The sequence below is a fragment of the Ptychodera flava genome, chromosome 2 (genome assembly GCF_041260155.1).
Source record: "Ptychodera flava strain L36383 chromosome 2, AS_Pfla_20210202, whole genome shotgun sequence".
NCBI lineage: Eukaryota > Metazoa > Hemichordata > Enteropneusta > Ptychoderidae > Ptychodera > Ptychodera flava.
In genome coordinates, this window is record NC_091929.1 from 14,380,370 (window position 1) to 14,400,934 (window position 20,565).

The 20,565-nt window shown below is 35.8% G+C and overlaps 2 protein-coding genes across 2 annotated transcripts in view; both read right to left on the reverse strand.

The window, feature by feature from the left end:
• Positions 1 to 20,565, reverse strand: part of LOC139115422 (synaptotagmin-12-like) — a 402,617-nt gene that overhangs the window by 221,835 nt on the left and 160,217 nt on the right. The gene's annotated exons all lie outside the window — the stretch shown is intronic.
• LOC139115393 (EF-hand calcium-binding domain-containing protein 6-like) overlaps positions 1,946 to 20,565 on the reverse strand; it is a 43,526-nt gene continuing 24,906 nt past the window's right edge. The window contains exons 6-21 of the mRNA XM_070677478.1: positions 20,093 to 20,230; positions 19,447 to 19,594; positions 18,949 to 19,089; positions 18,181 to 18,329; positions 17,390 to 17,503; positions 16,602 to 16,712; positions 12,427 to 12,606; positions 11,444 to 11,708; positions 10,728 to 10,852; positions 9,847 to 9,998; positions 9,003 to 9,202; positions 8,523 to 8,609; positions 7,747 to 7,832; positions 7,226 to 7,319; positions 6,835 to 6,897; positions 1,946 to 6,325 (exon numbers count right to left, since the gene is read on the reverse strand). Of these exons, the coding sequence (XP_070533579.1) occupies positions 6,113 to 6,325; positions 6,835 to 6,897; positions 7,226 to 7,319; positions 7,747 to 7,832; positions 8,523 to 8,609; positions 9,003 to 9,202; positions 9,847 to 9,998; positions 10,728 to 10,852; positions 11,444 to 11,708; positions 12,427 to 12,606; positions 16,602 to 16,712; positions 17,390 to 17,503; positions 18,181 to 18,329; positions 18,949 to 19,089; positions 19,447 to 19,594; positions 20,093 to 20,230 (2,266 nt within the window). The 3' untranslated portion in view covers positions 1,946 to 6,112. The remainder of the gene's footprint in view (positions 6,326 to 6,834; positions 6,898 to 7,225; positions 7,320 to 7,746; positions 7,833 to 8,522; positions 8,610 to 9,002; positions 9,203 to 9,846; positions 9,999 to 10,727; positions 10,853 to 11,443; positions 11,709 to 12,426; positions 12,607 to 16,601; positions 16,713 to 17,389; positions 17,504 to 18,180; positions 18,330 to 18,948; positions 19,090 to 19,446; positions 19,595 to 20,092; positions 20,231 to 20,565) is intronic.

Below are 20,565 nucleotides of genomic sequence, written 5' to 3' on the forward strand. Positions count from 1 at the left end.
TAGTATCCCGCTTGAATATCGTCGTTTCGATAGCCATTTTTAATTTTTCATTTTGGTTGAGCGGTACATGGATTGTCTATGCTCCACAACAATACATGTGAAAATGTCGCCATATGCTCCATTAGAAGGAGCGTATGGGAAATTGTTTGTATGTGGAAATGTCGCCATATGCTTCATGAGAAGGAGCATATGGGAAATTGTTTGTATGTAGAAATGTCGCCATATTCTCCCTTAGAAGGAGCGTATGGGAAATTGTTTGTATGTGAAAATATCGCCATATGTCATCGAAGTCATTAAAGTCACGAGCTCCCCCAGGTGGAATTCAAAATTACTAAGCCACGGAACTTGCTCGAATTTACATGAACTACCGAGGGCGCACTTGTACAGTCGAATGAACTACAGTTCATTGCTTTGATATTCGTGGTAGGACCAAAAAAGCAGCAAACTTAAAGGATTGGCAGGGATCAGTAAGCTGCTCCAAGAATTTTATGACAATAAATGCATAGTCACTAAGGGTATATGTTTTGGAATAGATAAATGCATTCACCATATACTACACAATGAAAACTTTCGACGCTGAGGTATTTGGGCACGTGTCTCAAAAACAAAATAGGTGATTCTGAAATATGATTGTCTGGTTCTCCCTGGACTTATCATTGTTTTACAAAGAATTGCAGTCTTGGAAACGATCCAGTATGACGTGTTTCTGCAGAGAGATGAAACTGTAAGCTGTTCACCCCCAATCCCTGTGAACAGGTCCACATTTATCATTTACAACATGGATTTGGATCAAACCATGGTGATGAAAACGTTAATTCTAAAGTATCAGATTAATAGGTTTCATTAAATATGATAGATCAGTGATTGAACCACTCTTTTTGAGGATGGAGATCTAGCCACACGGTTTTGACTGTGATATCTTTGCCCGGTGACTGCACGGGTGTTGCACATTGTGAGTTCGTATTAGAGTGAGAATTTACTGAATTTTCTACCCTTGATGGATACTTCTATGTGAAACCTAGTTCAGCTATTGCGTGCGATATGCAATTGTGAGTATGTATGTGTGAGTACTTCTTAAACTCCACAGCATTGGGAGGGGTCACGGTCGACAAATGCAACAACTTACAGGGCTCGAAATTAACTTTTTTCCCTGGTAGTCCACTTGGGCTACCATTTTCTGAAGTTGGTAGCCCAATGACAATGACTGGTAGCCCATGCATATTTTAGTTCAGGGATATCTTTTTTCCTTAACTAGACAAGAAAGGGCAATTTTTCAAGATTCTACCCATAAAGTAAGTTTTCTAGTCATTTGATGTGAATATTGCATACTTTTAATATCCAAGGAAACAGGTATGATGGACGATAGTGATACTCAAGAGTTTGGTGACCTATTGACAACCCGTTTCACTCTCAGACTTGTATGCAAATTTTGATAGCCGTCGTAAGAACGGCACAACCTTCTCAACACTGAGACATACTGTAGCAGGGCTGAAAATAGATCATGGGCTTTCTGTAGGGAGGAGGCATAATTTCCGTGTAATTTTGTGATCGGTACATTATGATCAAAATGCCACGAAAATGCGTTTTCATTGGCCATCATTTCCTGTGCCTGTCATTAAAGTACCTCAGCTCAGATATTGAAACTTTCAAGGCAAGGTCGTCTTCGTAATTTGCATAACAAAGTCATAGTCTTGCCTTTCTGTGTCCAACTGGGTTTGACTGCATGTCCAAAGTGACGGACCGGACATGGCATGCCAAGTACTGACTGAATATCGAGCCATGACTTAGCTTTGCTATTGAACCACTCTTTTAAAAGGGAGGATTTAACTGAACCGTTTTGACTGTGATGTCTTTGCTGGATGACTGGATGTCGTACGCCGTGAGTTCAAATCCTATCGAGAATTAGCTGGATTCCATATCCGACAAACACTGGTCACAAGTGATATTTTGTTAAAAATATTTATTCAAACTGTACACAAGTCTCAACATTGGCATATGTGGTTGAAAAAAACGAAAAACATGCAAATTATATACAAACACATTCAAAGGTTACCTGTAAGGTTATATGCTATTATTTACACCACAAAACTGCGCGAAAAAAATATAAAATTTGAAATGAAAAAGAAAAGGTAATTACATCATGGTTACAATGCTTACTTGCTAGTTAGATATTTGGGCAAAATTCTGCAGAGGTCAAAGGTCACAGCATACATTTTGTATCTACAATTGACACATTTCCGCAGCAAAAAGTGCTATTCTTGTTCTTTATTTCCGATGAAATATAAATGATTACTCTATCATACCAATAAATTTGAATTGTCTTCATGAACACTACATTGAAAACTTTTTCAAATGCATCTACCAAAGAATAACAGGACAAAATGTCAATTCTTCCTCATGACCTTTAGAGTTCAGAGGTCACACTACACAGTTCATAAGTCACTTCTTCTCCATGACCTTTAGAGTTCAGAGGTCACACTACGGAGTTCATAAGTCACATTGTAATATGTCCTTTCTTCTTGATACATTTGATGTAAAATGCAGCATTTAAGTTTAATATTTTTTGTCATAGTGACAGGACATCCTGTTCTCCTACCACTAGCAATAATTTGTTAAAATGATGATATTTTAATACTACACTTGCGACACACTGCGGCCTGACTGCTACATAGGGAAATAATATGCCTAAATTACTGCAGCCTTGGACACCTTATAACAGCAAGTGAAAAAAACTAGACTACTTTGGAGCAAGCTGTCATCTCTGATTCTATCAAGTTTTCAATCTTTACATTACAAAATTTTATGGTCCATTATGTATCCTTAACTCTGTGTAGATCTAAGTTTTGCCAGAAAATTATCATTATCACAACACAGGTTAAAAGTACTTATATATTGCTACAAAATATACTGTATTTCCACTTTGGTTACCACAGCTTGGCTCTTTAATTTCAAAATAAATGTTTAGCTCAGCATACCATGAAGATGGCAAAAGTGGTAAACTTTCAGATAATCTTAAAGATACTCGGTCACTCGAAATTTGCATATTATCCATATATGGTAAGATGGGTCTGTCAGCCATGTTTACCTGTAGAATGTCAACTAAACACAGTTTTGGCCGCTCACTTGAGTGCCCACATGAATTAAAAACACTATTTGTAACTGAAAATACAAATGACCGAGTTCCTTTAATGCTCATATCTGGTAAAATTTCACCTCTGTCAAATATATACCTCATGTGATAAGAATTATTGGGCTATGCTGAACTCTGTTTTGTATGAAATTTGAGCCAATGATATCATAAACATGGACATGGCCACTTTTTCAAACCATGAATCATATTTTTCAACCTGTTTAAGTCATTTTATCATACATCAAATATACACTATCCAGCAATTCACATACAGAAGGCAAAGTACATATATACTCTCTGGATTATGCTACAAATATACAGGAATTCCAGCTGTTTTATACAAGGCAAGTCTTTAACATTTACATTGTTATTACAGACGATAAAAGGAAATCTTTTTTGTACACTAACAAATTTTCTCCATAATTTTAAAACTATTCAGAAACTGCATGCCATTATACTCATTATTCTTGTCAGAAAATATTAAAATGATCCAAAGAAAACAGATTTTGGGTAGGGAGAGAATAGACAGAAAAAGGAGACTTTTCACAAATTTCCGGCAGTAAATTATGCCTTTGTGATATTAGATACAGTCATAGGAGCTTTGTTAGTGAGCTTGGACCAACAGAAACAGGAGTTATGGGTATGAACTGAGTAGGGCAATTAAACTGCATGTAAATGAATTACATCTGGTGCTTTGACAATTGACAATATTGCAAGATATGACAGCCTAATGATCTGTGAGTTTATGTAATGTGTGCTGTTGAATCAAAGCCAGCATCTGGATGGAAGACTGGTTGTCTTGGACGGAAAAAAAAAGGACTTCTATTTAAAAAACTATGTTTTTGACTAATGGCACTATTTATTCTGATAAATTTGTGTATTAATGTCTTTCATAATAATCTGAAAAAGTATGTTCTCAAGTTCATATCCCTGACTAAACCCTATTATTGTTTAATGAACTGAAAGATAATGGACATATATGCTAATTTGTTGGCATAAAAAAACGACATCGGAATTGTAATAGACAACAAACAAACAAACAAACAAACCATGGGTTGCTGGTGTTGACCACTTATGTAGAAAGATCTGTAGTTGAGGCACTGGGAAATAATTTTTTAAAAATTGAAAATGTTAGACTGATCATAACCTATTTCAATCAAAGGTAGGATCTATTACAGAAGGTTAAAACACTGAAAATTTTAATAACTGGACTCCAAAAATTGAGAATGATGAATTTTCTTTCAACAGTTTGGAACTCATTTGGAGTTGTGATACATTCTTTCATATTAATGTGTCTACTATTTGCATGACAATGCTTTGAACGGACAAGGGTTGATCTTTGATAATTGAGGTACATGTAATGTCTCTATCACTGACAAGGTCGGGTACAATGCTTCAGTGACAAAGATTTAACAAGCACACACTTCTGATATGACTGGTACTACAAACATTTCAAACCATGAAATTTACTAGTAATGCTGATAAACAATGGAAAATTGAGAGCTGAATTTTTTTCCAGTATTCTTTATCCTATATATCAATGTACTGGTATACAGCTGATATAGAAACATTGCAAATATATGACCAAAATGATTTTTAAACTTCACTTTTCACACAATGATGACACCAATGCACTTTGTGGATGGATATAATTCAGACTCCCAAAGATTGAAATTCATCTATGGTCTGTGACTTTGTGGTCTCATTTTGAAACTAATTCGTAATGTTATCATGAAAGTTGAAAGTTTAGCATTTAGCCTGCCACTTTGAACTACAAATCTCAGTGAATTTGTATTATCCGTTATTTTAACATTTTGCTCAGAATATTATTCTTGATTCAGAATCTGTTGCCTGATGTCTCGGTATTATTCTGTTTATTCTGAACATCATTTGTACGGCATTGAAAATTCAAAATAATACTGTAATTTATTCGTCTCTGTCTGTTGAGTCCAGTTGTTTCCAAGTATTCATAAAAGTATCAGCCTTCATCTTAGAAATCTCAATTGTTCACAATGTGTAGTCTGAAGTCTGACGGATCAACCATCTTTACCCAAGACCTCATTTAACAGTATTTTTGGTCCTTCATACCTGTAGGTTTTTTCTCCTTAATTAGTTTAATGTCATTTTACCCGCTGAAGTCACCACTCTCTGCAGGCTAAATTCATTCAAATTAAGTAATGGCAATCAAGCACACCTGGGCAACCATGTATGCAAATCTTTTTAGAACTCAGAAAGATTCAGTAAGATTGGTGACTTCTTGATCAAACAGTTATGTCAGTGAAAGTTTGACCATAAAAACGTCGCTGCAATCCATGATCTCTTTAGATATATTAAATTGGTATTTTTCACTTGAGATTTTCAATCAACAATGCAGCTAATGATTAGAAATCACAATGGCAACAGCTCATATTTCATACCACACTTGATCATGACTAAAAAAACTTGGACTTTTGTTTCATGATTTCTCGGATGAAATCCAGAGCTCACTTTGTCCAAAATAACAGTTGCTGCAACTGTTATTTTGGAAAACATGAGCTGTCAACGATTTAAAACACTACTCATGAGCTGTTACTTTAGAAAACACCCTATAATAAACAATTTTGATTGAAAGCACACTCCAGCCACTGGTGGCGCTCTAACAAGACTTAACACACTGCACAGGTAACTAAGCTAACATTGACACATCAATAATTCAGTCTGATATCACATTGAGGTCCGTCACATTAGAAAAATTAGATCCACAATTTTGTTGGACCATGGTATTTTATCAAGCTAAAACGTTCCTCTGCATCATTCTTTAACTTTGAATGCAGATTCAGTCATCATTTATATTAATTCATGATACCCTCACTGTCTTCTGAATCTTACAAAAACTGTGGTATATCTCCATATATTTGCATATTGTGGCAGTGATGTTAGTCTTGCAAGAGCGCCACCACAGTTTGGAGAGTGGATTGTAAGGAGTGGCAGCCATGTTGGTTACTACGACAACATAGTGTTCAGGAATTCATCGTAGCAGATTCGTCCATCTAACTTCTTATCAAATTCAGACAGGAGGTGAAACAGATCCTCCTCTGATGTCACTATACTGCTATCGAGCAAAATCTGTTTAAACTTAGCGGCATCAAGGTGTCCCTCGTTGGCGACGTCAGCTTTTTTGAAAGTCCTTCTCAAGGTTTTCCAGTCCGTCAGTAACTATTGATGTTAAAAGAAAAGTTGAAGATATACATTTTGTGATTTAATACATATTAATGATAGGAATGAAAGAGACACAGGCCTTTGCTTCAAGAATGAGTTTTACCTACTATGCAATTGTGCACCTGTGATTTTGGTGAAAAGGAATGTAATGTGAGACAAAATGAGAGGAATTTAGTGCTAAACCTTCACAGAATTTAAATAAATCATATTTTTTGTCAAAATTCAGAAACTATAACCACATGAAAACTGTTATAACATTTTGTAATTTGGAAGGAAGTTGACCGATTGTTGTATTGAACCCTGAGCCAAAATGTTGCATCTTCCATCTACATATACTGACAGTCACCGGGAGTGACATTGGAAACAAGAGCAGATTAAAGGAAACACACATTTTACTGTTGAGTAGCTATGTAATAATGCATATTGTGTATATGGTACAGTGAAGATACTGGTAAATTCACAAACTAGGTGATAGTTTGCAATAAGTAAAGTTAATAAACACTTACCTTCTTTTTCAATCGTCCAATCACAGCAACGAGTGTGGATGATTTGTCAGAATCCAGTGGATGCTGGTGATAAAAGAATACGGAAATTAGAATGAATGATATTAACTTTATAATATAAACCTTGTACTTACAGTTTGTAATATTTCATGAACTCTACAGATTTCTGAAACTGTGAACTGTTATGACACTGTAATTTGGAAGAAAGTTGACAAATATTGATTTTATTTTGGTTTGCATCATTGGTATTGTGCTGTTTTAGATGAAAGGGGTTGTATGAAAATTTTGTGAGTGGATCAAGTTTAGCCAATGAATGAGGGCATACCAATCTGTTCTGACAGCAAGAATGGTGATAATGCTTGCAGTTACTACACCTGGATCTCATAGAGTTTACCTTTTCAAGTTTTCCTGGAATCTCTGCTTTGTAGGCATTGGGAGAGATCTTTTCCGGATGGGTGTATAGTTCCAAAAACTGCATGTAGTGGAAACTGTAAAAAAAATTGTGTCAAACAATAAGCCCATCTAACTTATGACATATGCCTAAATTCAATGAGTTATTATTTTTACCTTCAAAATTTCTGAAATTTTCTCTGTGTCTTCCCAGACCAGTAGATGAAGTATGAAAAATTTCTATCATCAAAAAGAACTTTCTTGATCCAGTGGGCATGCACATTTAGACTTGAATGATGATGTCATACCTACATACGTATGGTATGATAATAAACAAAATATATCTTAATAGGCTGTACTGTGTTCTTTCAAATTCAAATTATTTTTTACCAGATTTTGATTCATTAAACTGATAGATAATATACACTAATGATTTATGTTTCAGACATCGTAACAGGAAACAATGTATTATTGACATTGATGCTTGATTTGTCTTGCAAATTTGAATGGTGAGGAGGTACTTACTGTCCATTCACATTGAAATCAAATCTACTGCAAAGTTTATCAGCCTCTCCAGGAGTCAATGGGAACTTCAGTGCTTGTAAGATAGCCTGTCATTTGATGTAAAAAAGGTAGACATGTTGCAACTATATATAGTCAGCGGTTTGTTGAACGGTTGGCAATACGGGAACAAGATACAAAGTACTGTCTAAATTGAGGAGTTGCCGTCTCTGTCAGGTGTAACTATCGTCCAGTGGTAAAAGCAGTCAAACACACACAAATAAATCAAATCTGCAAAAGTTGAACCATTGTCTGAAGGTCAGATGTAGTCAAAACCACACCACCAGATCAGCACAGATACATGTTACATATGTAAATGATGCATTCTGGACAGTTGGCATGTGTGGTGTTCTTTTGACTTTGTCTGACCTCCTTCATGGCTTTGTTTTAAGTTTCACAGTTGATTTCTTTGTTAGTGACAGATATATCACCATTCAGATGATAATTACGCCTGGCAGTGTTGGTAACTCCTCAATTTAAATGTACAGTACCAGTCTAGTTCCCCTATTTCCCATGGTTCAATGCAAACTACTGTATCTAGGGAATAGTATTGTAGGTTTGGGCCAAAGACCCTATGAGGAGCTTCATTGCAAAGTAATTATTTGTACAATGACAAATTCAGAAAGTAATAATAGTAGCCAAAAAATCAGAAGTGTTTGATTTTTTTTATGCAGAGATAATGTATTACTTGGCGGTAAAATAACTGCATAATGCACACATCATTTACTCTGAAAACTGACCTTAATTTCAGTTCTTGTAACTGTGGCATAACCATTGGGATCTAGAATTCTGAATTGTTTCTTCAACTCATTCCAATTTTTTACAACCTGTGTGAAAAAATTCAAAATTATTACGATAAACCTAAAATAATCTACCCAATGGAAATGAACAGAAAGTGAATAACCATATATTTTACAGAACTGTACTTTATATGTGATTGTAAAAATTTTTTTTTTAGATACATATTTACATCTCTGTACTAAATTATTGTAGTCACTTATTTCAGGTAAAAAGGCAAATTTTCCTTGCTACAGTAAAAACAATTTTGAATTTGAAGCACATTGGTAATGCCATGAAAAGTTCTCTTTGATTCAAGAACGTTTACTTACATGAAGTACATAGAGAGATGCACAGTACACTGAAAAGGAATTTTGAGGAATTCCTCAGTTGACTCAAAGAGTTCAGAAACACTGAAAAATGAAGGGCACATTATGACTTACATGTGGTCTTAATCTTTCAAGTACATTATCTGACGGTGGACTGAACTGATCTGTTGGTGATAGTCTTCTGATTTTCTTCTCCATTCTTGCTTTTTCTTTTCTCTCTTTCTCAAGTTTTGTTTTATCTTGCAAGTCTTTGACTCTCTGTTTCTGCATGTGTTTAACTCTCCTCATTTGTTCTATCATTTCAGTTGTGTCCTCTGTTGATGAAGGAAGACAAAATTCCGTGTGAGTTTGATAATTGTACTCTTGTACTGAACTTGAGATGGTTAAAGGCATTACAGTCACCTGTAATCTAAATATGCCCATATATGGTCCAAGTGGTGTTTCTTGGTATTCAAAATGCCCAGGTGAGGGCGCTATTTTTAAAAAGTGGCAACCCACTGAAAATCTGTGATAGGTTAGATTTTCTCTTTTCATGGTAACTGTGGCAAAATAGGAAAAGGCGACAGTATACCTTTGAAGGCATTACTCTCTCTAGCAATGTTGTGAAATGCAGTGAATAAAAACGTTTTGTGTAAAAGTAGCGGTATATATATATATATATATATATGACTATGTAACATGATTGTCTACCAATGGACATTCTCTAGTGCTAATGAATTATTATCTTATGAGTTGCACATTCAAAAAAACGCTCAGCAACACATTTTTCTTACAGGAATTAATTCATACAATTTTATGAAATGCATGAAAATGAATCCAGAGCTAAATTCAATGATGAATTTCCAACAAAAACTGAACAGAATTAGAAAGTATACAGGAACAAGACGGATCGGAACATTGCAGGTACAACTTTTCGTAGTTATTTTTATATTTTGTACAAATCATGTACTGTATTTACCCATTGGTAGTTTGTCCTCAATGGGCGGTGGCTCTGCCTTGGGTTGTGTGAAGTGACCGTAGATCTCACTGAAATGGACAATGCCATCTTTACTGACTTGCAGTGTTGACCACAGATCATCCAATTCCTGCACGTTCAGCATGATATCAAGCCTAGGATGCAACAAAATAACAAAAAGAGAAAGTATTATTACAAAGAAAAATTTTCTCCATTTAAATACAGGTCATCAGAATCTTGAGCCAGCATAAGTTCAACATAAGAACCCTTGCTAATTAGTGGAGTGTTATTTTGAGTGTTATATGAGCTTTGTCTGAAAATGTGACAATGTTTTACAGTAACACTAGCATATTAATGTAAACAGCATGATGACATGTATGGTTGGTACTTGTTGAGAATACATAAAAACATTGGGGTTTTTTGAGAGAGAAAACAAACAAACAAGAAAGCTTAAGGGTGTAATAATTTGACCAGCAATGCTAATCAATGTATTTTCTTCCACAGTTTTGTAAATATGGACTGCTATTCAAAGTCCTAGAAAAGCTGACATAACAGTGTCAGGGACTGGGACATGGTGTGAGCAGCACTGCTCTTGTGTACTGTGCTGCCATTAAAATCAATCTTCAACCCTGAAGCTTACAGCACTAAAGTTTGGTACAATCATTTTGTAATTCAAAGTCAATTTGGATCTCTTTATACTGAAAACATGGTGAAAGAAATGAATTCAAATCAGAAAGGAATGTGCACTATTTTGCATCATGGGTCTATACATCCAACAGTATATGTAGGTTCAAGGGCAGCACATTGTTTTAGTGCATGCGGACTTCATTCAAAACATTCCAAAATATGGAAAAAGACATGTAAAACGTTTGTCTTCTACTTACTCTGACAACCACTTGTGAAATTGTGGCTTTGATATTCTACCAAATGCTTTCCTGTCAATTTTGTGATATGCCTTCTGTGCAGAGTGGAACTGAGTCTTCAAGATATCGGAAATTGCATCTTCCAGCTAGAAAGAGAGGAAAATGAATCTCTTACATTCCACGTAGTGTTTACAGAAAAAGTAATGAAGAAATAACAAATAATGGTTACATTGGGTAGTACAAGGAAACAGTGTGAAATTCTGTGCCTGTGTGTATGAAGGCGAACAAGAACACTAAATGCCGTAAGAATACCTTGAATTCTTGAGAAAACATCTGACATTGAAGATTAAAACTTACACTGATATTCAGTAATTAGTTATATTTTGCACTTAGTATTCCTTTGATTACTTTTGAAAAAAGAACTCCTAGTGAGCCAAATATTTGTAAAACCTGTAAATTTTCCCTGAGGAAGTGTTTGGAAGAACATGTAAATTAAATATTGTTTCAAACAAAGCAGTTATTGAGTGATAAAGCTGTAAAGAAAGCTTGCAACTTTGTATTTTGTTGTTCACTTTGCAAGATTTTGATGAAAAATATGAGGCTTTGATGAAAAAGTCAATGTGATTCAAAGGAATACTGCTTTCAATCTCCAGAAGCAAAGGATTATTGAACAGACTTCTAGCTGCAGAGTGGGTCTCTACAAAATTACAAAATTCACAATGTCGCTTAATTCTCACCATCTTTCTTGGTCGATTTCTCAGAGGATAAGGTTTAACTTCTTCTTCAAGAAGTCCAGCCTTCTTGGCTTCCTTCTCCCACATCTTCTCAAATTCCGGCGGAGTCACAGGGATTGTTTGTTTTGCCTTATGTTCTATAACTGGTTCCTCTTCATGCTTTGGAGGGAGTACTGGTACTTCTTCCTCAATGACAGTGGGAGGGCGCTCTTTCGGTGTCCTCACAGGAGGTGTGGTAATAGTCTGAACACCAATCAGCGTCCATGGTCTAGTTGAGCAAAACAAGATTTCACACTGATCAATCAAATACTAAATACACCTTTGAGTTGCTGGTTTTATGTAAAAATAGCCATAAATAAAGTACATTTGGTTCATAATGAGTCAATCTTTCATTGTTTTATCGAGCTAAATGAATCAATCTTCTGTTGTTTTTTTTGAGATACAACTGGAAGTTACTCTACTCTTACATCTGACAATCTGTTGAGTCGCAAATCTAATCTAAAATTTGTCCAGAGTGTCCTGCCATTACTTTGCAAAAACAACACTGTTACATGGAATTTCATATATTGCAGAAATGTATAATGTGAAAAATACCACTTCATAACTTTATTATTATGACTTTATAGACACTTAAAATTTGTAGCAAAAGACAGAACAGTAGATTCATATTTGCTTTGAAATACCAGTATCTGACCTTTGTTATCTTGTTACTCTTACTTAAAACATATTTCACATTGACTCTATTTCGGCAGATACAAAAAGGATGTGAAAAGTCAACTCTTTGTGTATTTACCACTATATTGAATTTTACAAATCTAAGAAACTTGAATGACCAGTACCAAGTGGTGGGAAAAGATACTTGCGGGTATCCTCATAGCGTATAATTTGTAATTTAGACAAATGTCATAGGATGTTGTACGTTATAAAACAACGTGAGGGTAATTGATGAAAGTGGCCAGTGACTTTACCAGTGGGTTTCCCATTACCTTTTCTTGTTGAAGAGGAGTAAAAATTTTTCATATGAGACAAGACCATCATCTTCAGGACCAATTTCATCCAATAATTGGCTGAGCTGGAAATCTGATATTTTGACGTCAAAAAGACGATCAATGGTGTCTCGTAACTGCTTCTGGGTAATCAGGCCCATGTTGTAGTGATCTAGACTTCTGCAATAGGAAGATTACCAAAACTTAGCTTCATTTGAAAAACAAGTAGGAACTCATGATCAGTGTTCTCCACAAGGGTTTTTGACGGGCGGTGCGCCCGGCTTCTTTTTGTCGCCGCCCACCTTTAATCTCGCCCGCCCGCCTTTAATCTCGCCCGCCCACCTTTGTTTTCTGTCGCCTAAACTGTTTTCACAGTCAGTTGTCCGAACAATATCTGAAAGCCTATTGAATAAAAATGACAGCAACTGACAACGTCGTGTAATAAAGAGGGGCCGTTCACACATCTGTCGGTTTGTTTTGCGACTGCATGCAATCCTCAATTTTCTCCCCGGGCCGTTTAACAGGATCGGCCCCGATCCTTTATTTTTTTCGCTCGATCCTGTTTCATATCCGCCGGCGCCGATACTCTTTAGTAAATGTGGTTGAAGACCTATTGTTTCTCAGCGGCGATTTTGTCACGCATTTATTTCAGCAAGCTTTTCAAGTGTGAAACGGCCGTAGTGCCGATGAACACTGGCTAAGACTTCAATTCAAAAAGCTTGAAATGTGTTAAGCTGCCGACCGTACCGTACAGACACCGTCCATTTCATACAACGGACACGGTACACTCGAAGGCTCGGTGTTGCATTTTTGCAAGCGGACACTCAGTCAAAGTAGGGATTTTACATGAAATTGATAGACAGCTACAATAATAATAAATTATATATCAAAAGAAAACTCTCTTCAAGACCAATTGATTGCATTTTGTTTGATGAAAATCGGTTCAGTACATGCAGAGATATGTCCTGTTGAATTTGAAAAAAACTTCTCCTATTTAGAAATTATGCCATGGTAGACACCTGTAGTTATCATAACCACCAGGTGACCCCATTTTGAACATTGTTTGAGGAAACTAGAATTGCAATTTCTTGTGCTTTTTGCAATAACTCAAGCATTTCTTATTGAAAATTGATGAAATTTTTTGTGGATATTGCTGACAAAATGTTCAATAGTTTTTTATTTTTATAAATGAAAAAGGTTATTTAGAATGCTGTTTACAAGGTAAACAAAAAAACAATACCTGTAAAAAATCAAATGATACCTGTGACATTGATCGCTGTATGCATTATGTATCGTGAACATCTACAGAAATATGATAATCATATTCCATCATATTTACCTTGCATATATGAAAAAAGTTATTAAGATTTATATTTACAAGGTAAACAAATAAACAACAATACCTGTAAACAATCAAATGATACCTGTGACATTTTAGAACTTGATTTAAATTTAACAAAATTTTTTTTAGATTTTTTTTAATTTGAACTTCGAATTTTTTTTTTAATTTTTTTGTGTGATTACAACTTTTATTAAATGATTATGAAATATGTCTGATTAATGTCGATTTTAAATTAAAACAAAGAACTTTCCAAAAAGTCAAAAAACTTCGTTCTCAACCCTTTGTCAATGCCGTAAAACAGCAACACGCATTTATAGAATGAACAACTGCATTAAACTGGATGCAAAGTTAAGCTGCCCCGGAAATAACATACACCCTCGAACATGTCGAAGTCAGCGGTCCGAAATACAAACCAGTATAAATACAACTTTTTCAAAGTCCGGGACACCATCAATGAGAAAAGAACAAATTAATAGTCTATGGCCTTGTTCTTCAGAGAGAACCAAAATAGTCCCTTCTCGGGAACTAAGATAGAAACTAAAATTTCAGTATAGTATCGGCAAAGTGTGGTGCTCGTGCGTATGCCTACACTGCAGTGCTGGCTTGACAACTTCTCAGTGTCTATCGAAAAATATCACCCGTAAGTCAAACTACTTCGAACAAGATAACGTTTGAAAGGGTAAAGTATATTTCTCTAGTTCCTTGCGTTAGATAGGAAATCAGACAAATCTAGCTGCAAATCATGAACGTCGGAACTCAGCTTAGACCTCCTGACACAGAACATGCGGCGAAGCGCCGATTACTTGTATGTGATTCCTGGGAGTGCCCGGATGTAAAGTTGGGGTGAAACCATACTCGCTAAAAAGGGCCTTAAGCATCATTTTTCGCATCGTCAGACTCGTAATTATTGCAGAATTACAATTAATATTTATCATAAAATTAATTTTGGGGCCGAACGTTTAAGGAAATCAAGATTTTCTTTCAAAAAAACACAAACGAACACAAAGTTTGATCACAGATTGAGTTTTTCTGGCGGATTTTAACGTTTGCCCCCTCAAAATGAAGCCCATGATCTCTACTTTCGTACCAACCCCAAAAAATAGTGATGCGATCAGAATAAGTCATGCGGAGAGCCTATCAAAGAGGTATATGTTCGATCTCCTTCGCGGACATTCGAGGTCACGGCACAACGCTCATAATGGACGCCAAAATCGCCGGTACGCGTGAGTTTGTAGTCGTGCTGCTTTGCCATTTATCGTAGTACAAAAGTGAAAATTTCCCAAAATGAAGTTGAAATAATAATCTTCAACACTACAGTTTCATTTTCTCTGATTATTTGGTCTATTTAAGAATTAACACGAAAGTTCGGACTAGACCTGCATCGAACGCGTACGTTCAACACAAATGTCACGTGACCTAAAATCCCTAGTCAAGCATCTATGCTATAGTCAACTGCCATTGCCGCCAATGTCTCGTACTTGTAAGGATCCGAAGGTCAGGAAAAGTGATTTCGATCAGATCTGGCTAAAATCGTACGATTGGTTGAGACAAATATCAGATGCAAAAAAGTATGGTACTTCGCGTGTTCAGGTCGTTGCGTATCCGAGCCAAGTTAGCCATTTTGAGATCCGTGTACGTCCACATGACATGGAAGCCATGTGTGTCACTTCCTGTCATGCATTCGTAACTTGTATGGATTCATTCGATTGACTTTGAGAAGCAGTTGCGTTTGATCAAGTTTCAAAATCCGTGACCGTTTTAAAATATCAAAGGCACAATGAAATGAAGCAAAAAGAAACTGCACGAGCTAAAATCATCATTCGTGTGATCATCCGAATACAGCAGCTATGTACATACGGTTCTGTACTGTATAGTTCAAAGGTCGCGTGTGATCGAGATCAAGTGCGCCAGCGTGCCACTCAAACATGCATGGCAGCTTACCCGCGCAGTTCTCGAAGTTTTGTACGTTTGCCGAACTAAGAGTCGATGAAATTTCAAATCTTTCTCTTGGAATACTTTGTATCATTTTTTTTCGGGCCTCCTTTGTTATGAATAGAGTTTTAAAGTCAACGTATGTTTCTCTGCAGGCATGCTCCGCTGACTCCGCATTGTACTTAGTGCATTATTAAGTCCCGTATCACTTGTCATGGACGTAAAAAAAGACGTTCATGGCTTTACCAATCCGGGTACAGACAAACATATAGTAACAGAGGATCACATGAAAACGTGCCACCATTTGCCACCGATTATTTCGAACACTGATTACTTCTCATGTAGGCCTACTTTTGAATTTTCATGTTGGTATTGTGCAATATATTTACTAAATTGTGTATTGTTTGTATTAGTTCAATGTGGTTTTTTTCACTTTTGATGTTTTATTATTTATTTAAAGTAAATAAACAGGATTTAAATGTAAAAATAAATTGTATAGCTTGCCATTAATCACTGCTGAATGGAGAAAAATATTGAGAATGTCAGAAGTATATCTCATCACTGGAATGCCTTGTGAATAGCCCTGGTGATATGTAAATTGTATGCAAATATTATGCAAATAAATATGCTAATTAGCCGCCCGCCTTTAATTTTCATTTGTGGAGAACACTGTCATGATGCAGTGATATTTTGATAAATGTTTGTGAACTGCCTCTATCATCACAGAATTTTAAAATTACGGCTAGTTAAATAAAGCATTCTTTTGACAAATGACTGGCAATTTCATTCCAAAGTTATTCTAGCATTTCTCATCTTTTTCACCATTTCTGCCTCTCTTTCAAAAATTGTTTCCAATGCCAAATGGTATCTCCTTTGGTCACTATTGGATGTTGAAAGTTACCTCAATGATCCAAGCAATTGTAGAAACTCTCTGTGGAAATACTCCACCAGCTTGGCTTCTATATCAACAGCTGACAGATAACCAGCTGGGGTGAACGATCTTGTATTGAACCTGGAATTGAACCAAACACAGTGAAAAGAATTAAAGCCCGAAATAAAAATTGTGTAAGATCATGTATTGACCTATAGAGGGCGCTGTTCATAGAGGGACAGTAAGCTAGTACAGTAACTTTGATTGACTCTTAGAGAACTGGCTGTTCTATGTGACAATTGCATTACACTGGAATTGGTCGAGGAGATGTTCATGTATTTGTTAAAGGGCTAGTATCTGTAACTTTTTACAAAGTCTTCACTAGTTTTGGATGATGTCAATATAGTTTTATTCCTACTCCCTAAAACATGTTGACCACCATTGTTTAGCTGGTCAACACAATGTCTGTAATGTATGTGTAAATTGTACTATCATTGTTTCCCATTTGATTCTAGTCCGGGACCAGAATCCATTTGTCAACAATAACAATACAATCTACACATGTACAGGCAGAGTTGACAAGCTGAATACTGTGTATTTCAACATGCTTTGGGGAGTAGAACAAGACATTTTTACAGCAGTAAACATTAAAAATAAAATCGCAATAAATTTCTAAAAAGGAATAGCTACTAGCCATTTGACTGTAAGGTCTAACATTGTCATATCCAATGTATGATAAGTATGGCCGATGATACCAATTTTTGCTGCTACACTCACAACGATGTGTCTAAATGAAGACAAACTTTCAAATACAATACCTGTGATTTGGATCTGATATAATCTTGTTGGCCAGATCTCTGTCAGCTCTGGACATGAACTTGAGTAGCAGTTCCTTGTAGTTGACTTTGCCATCAGGCTGCCTGACGCCACATCTGAATGAAAAGACATGATACAATCAATGCATGTAATATTGTTCTGTCTATACTACAAGTAATATGAAAACTTAGTCTCTTGTAAGCTGTTTCGGTCTGACACTCTTTGATCTCATATCACAGATTGTTCTGTCAGTCAAAGGATTCTACAATATACCAGCATGTGCATGAATACATTAATGAGGTCCTTTCTTCAACACAAGCTTATAAACTTTTACTTCCTTGGCTGTTACAATGAAACCTGTGCTCAAGTTTATGACTATAAAACATTCAGTGAATAATTCCTGTAACTATCATCACAACTGTGAATATAGCAAGAGAAAGACTGGTGGACACAGACCAAACAGAGAGTGTTTCATATAAATTACAAGCAACCTAGGGAGTCTTCAAGGTTTGGAATGGAGTACCGTACTTAGAGACCACCAGGAAAATCAGTTCGGTTCACTGCCATATGTTTGTATTTATCAATCTTCACTCAGGAAAACAATATATTCAACTGTACAATGTCATGTTTTTAGATGTGACTCATGATTGCATTTTGTGTGCCATTTATGATATTAGTGAGAAAATGCACATATGCTTTATGAAAATCAATTTGAAAAAGCATTTTCACTGATTTTGACAGAATTGGATTTCACTTTTCTACCAGATCCTACACTGTGAAGTATTGTACATACCGTTCTAGAAAGTGTTCACAGTCCAAGACTGACATTGGGAAGTCATATTCCATCATGACATTGCGGAAGTCAGGTCTGGAGATGTAACCGGAACCGCTTGGATCAAAATGCTCAAAGCCCATCCTCAGTGCATGGAAGTTATGCTCAAACTGTTGGAAATACAAAGGAATGGAAACACATATAAGTACAGAAAATACACCAATGTATTAGATTTCTGTAAAAGTACCATATCTTTAACCCTTAAATTCACTGCCGAATATTGGTACAACCTTATCACTTGTAACTGCAAAGTTGGACATCTATGAAATGAGAGTAAGACAAAAACTTTGAGAAATAAGTGCAACTATTTGCAATATTTTCATGATTTAATATCCAAACAATCTTGTCATTCTGTTGTACATATATGTGGCAGCACGGTGTACATTTGTAAAAGTAAAGTATGGCCATATATAAGTGTACAAATAATAACCAAGGCTGTATCCAGACAATTTTTACTGAAATTACGACTTCATACAAAATCTGGATATAACATGCCTATTTGGTAAAATTTTAGAAACAACAGATATTTTCATAAGCTGATTCTTCAGTAGCCACTGACCGAAACTACAATAGAGTTTCAAAATATCAGATTTTATAAAATAAAATTATCAATATCAATATTCAAGTATGCAAAAAGTAATGTTGGTTTTAAACCTTTCATAGAATATTTCGTTTTCCTCATTGGTTTCTATTATTTCAAAACCTTCCGCTACACTGGGGTGTTCTCACCTTCCGAGTCAAAAATGAAACAATATCAAGTGATGGAAGCCTTGATGCTGCCATGATCTCTTCTTTCTTCTCATCACTGTTGTCCTCGTTTCCTCCTGCGTCCTGAAGACCATTTTCTGTTGGATCTTCCAGAATGTTTGGCTGAAAGAGGAAAGAAACCAACAATGTTATGAATCATGTTGGAAAGGGACACAAAGCTGTATCTCCTCTCATTATCTTGGTTATTTTTCAACAAACTGGGGGTCACCGTGCAAAGTTTGGAACAAGAGAAACAAATTACCAAACATTTTGCGATATTTGAAATAAAAAATAGCTGCCATGGATTCCCTGTGTTATCTCTACAGGAAAAAAAATAAATAAATTAGATTTTCGGAAAACTAAAACGGTGAAAATTTTTCTTTATCATGGGAAGAGCTTTAAAATGCAAATATCTTTCACCGAGGCTCGTTCTACCTTTGAGTTAATGATAATTAATACGATAGATCAAAATTTACTTACCACCCACGTTGTCTTTGGATATCGTCTACCCTGTCTTGAAGTACGCCCTGGGCTGACAATCTTCACATGGTTCCTGCCTTGTTCATCCAATCCAAATTGTGACAAGAAGTAACTGCTCAAGATAGCACCAGCATTTTCTAAATCATACCTACACAGAAAAGATGTCTGATTAATTTAGGCAGACGGAATTCTCTTCTTTTCCTCTAGTAACAGTACAAAGAGTTATCGCAAAAATACCTCAAAGTATGCACGAGGATATCAGCAAACTGTTTCAGGTTTTTCTGTTCATTGCTTTCATTTATAAACATATTGTACATGTATCCACCATAAGATAAACAAATGATAAAAGTCACATGCTGGTACGGTTGCTTTGATTGTAACATCTAATGTTCTTGTTCGTTAAATTGTACAATGTTACACTCTACAATTAGAGCTTTGCCTGGGATATTTTCTGAAGAAAGAGAAGATCTCTACAAGTCAGTCGAGGAATGGCAAAAATTTACAAACTTGAATGTAAATATCAATGCACACCAAAAGATAGTCCAATTTTATAGTCTGCAAGGTATCTGATCTTTGTTCAAGACTCCCTTGAAAGTTTTTCTGTCTGTGGGTAAACAAATCTAAGTGTATGATGTACCATACATACCTGTCCCAGAATTTCTGGAACTCTTCGTCATCCAGTTTGATTCCAAGACTCAAGATACACTCTCTGAGTTGTGGTGGTACAATCAATCCATTGGCTTCAAAGCAAGCACTGGGAAGATGATGCCTAATGTTGAAGCCCCTAATCATAAGAAATTTCACATTTAATAACAGGATACGTAAAATAATAATTGCTCCATTATTACAACTTTAAAAAACACCAAACATCTTGAAGTTCCTGATTGTAAAGCTTTGTCCTCCAACAGCCATAATTTAAAATAATGTAATTATTACACTCAATAGCAAAAAGTGTAGTGCAATAACAAAATAAAGGGTGTGGTTTTTCCACTTAATTAACTTGAAAGGCTCTTTTCAAAGCAATTTTTTCAAAGCATTCATAAACACAACAGGCCAAGGAATGCACAAGAATATCAAGATCACACATGTAAGTGTCAAGTATATTGAAATGTTCACTTG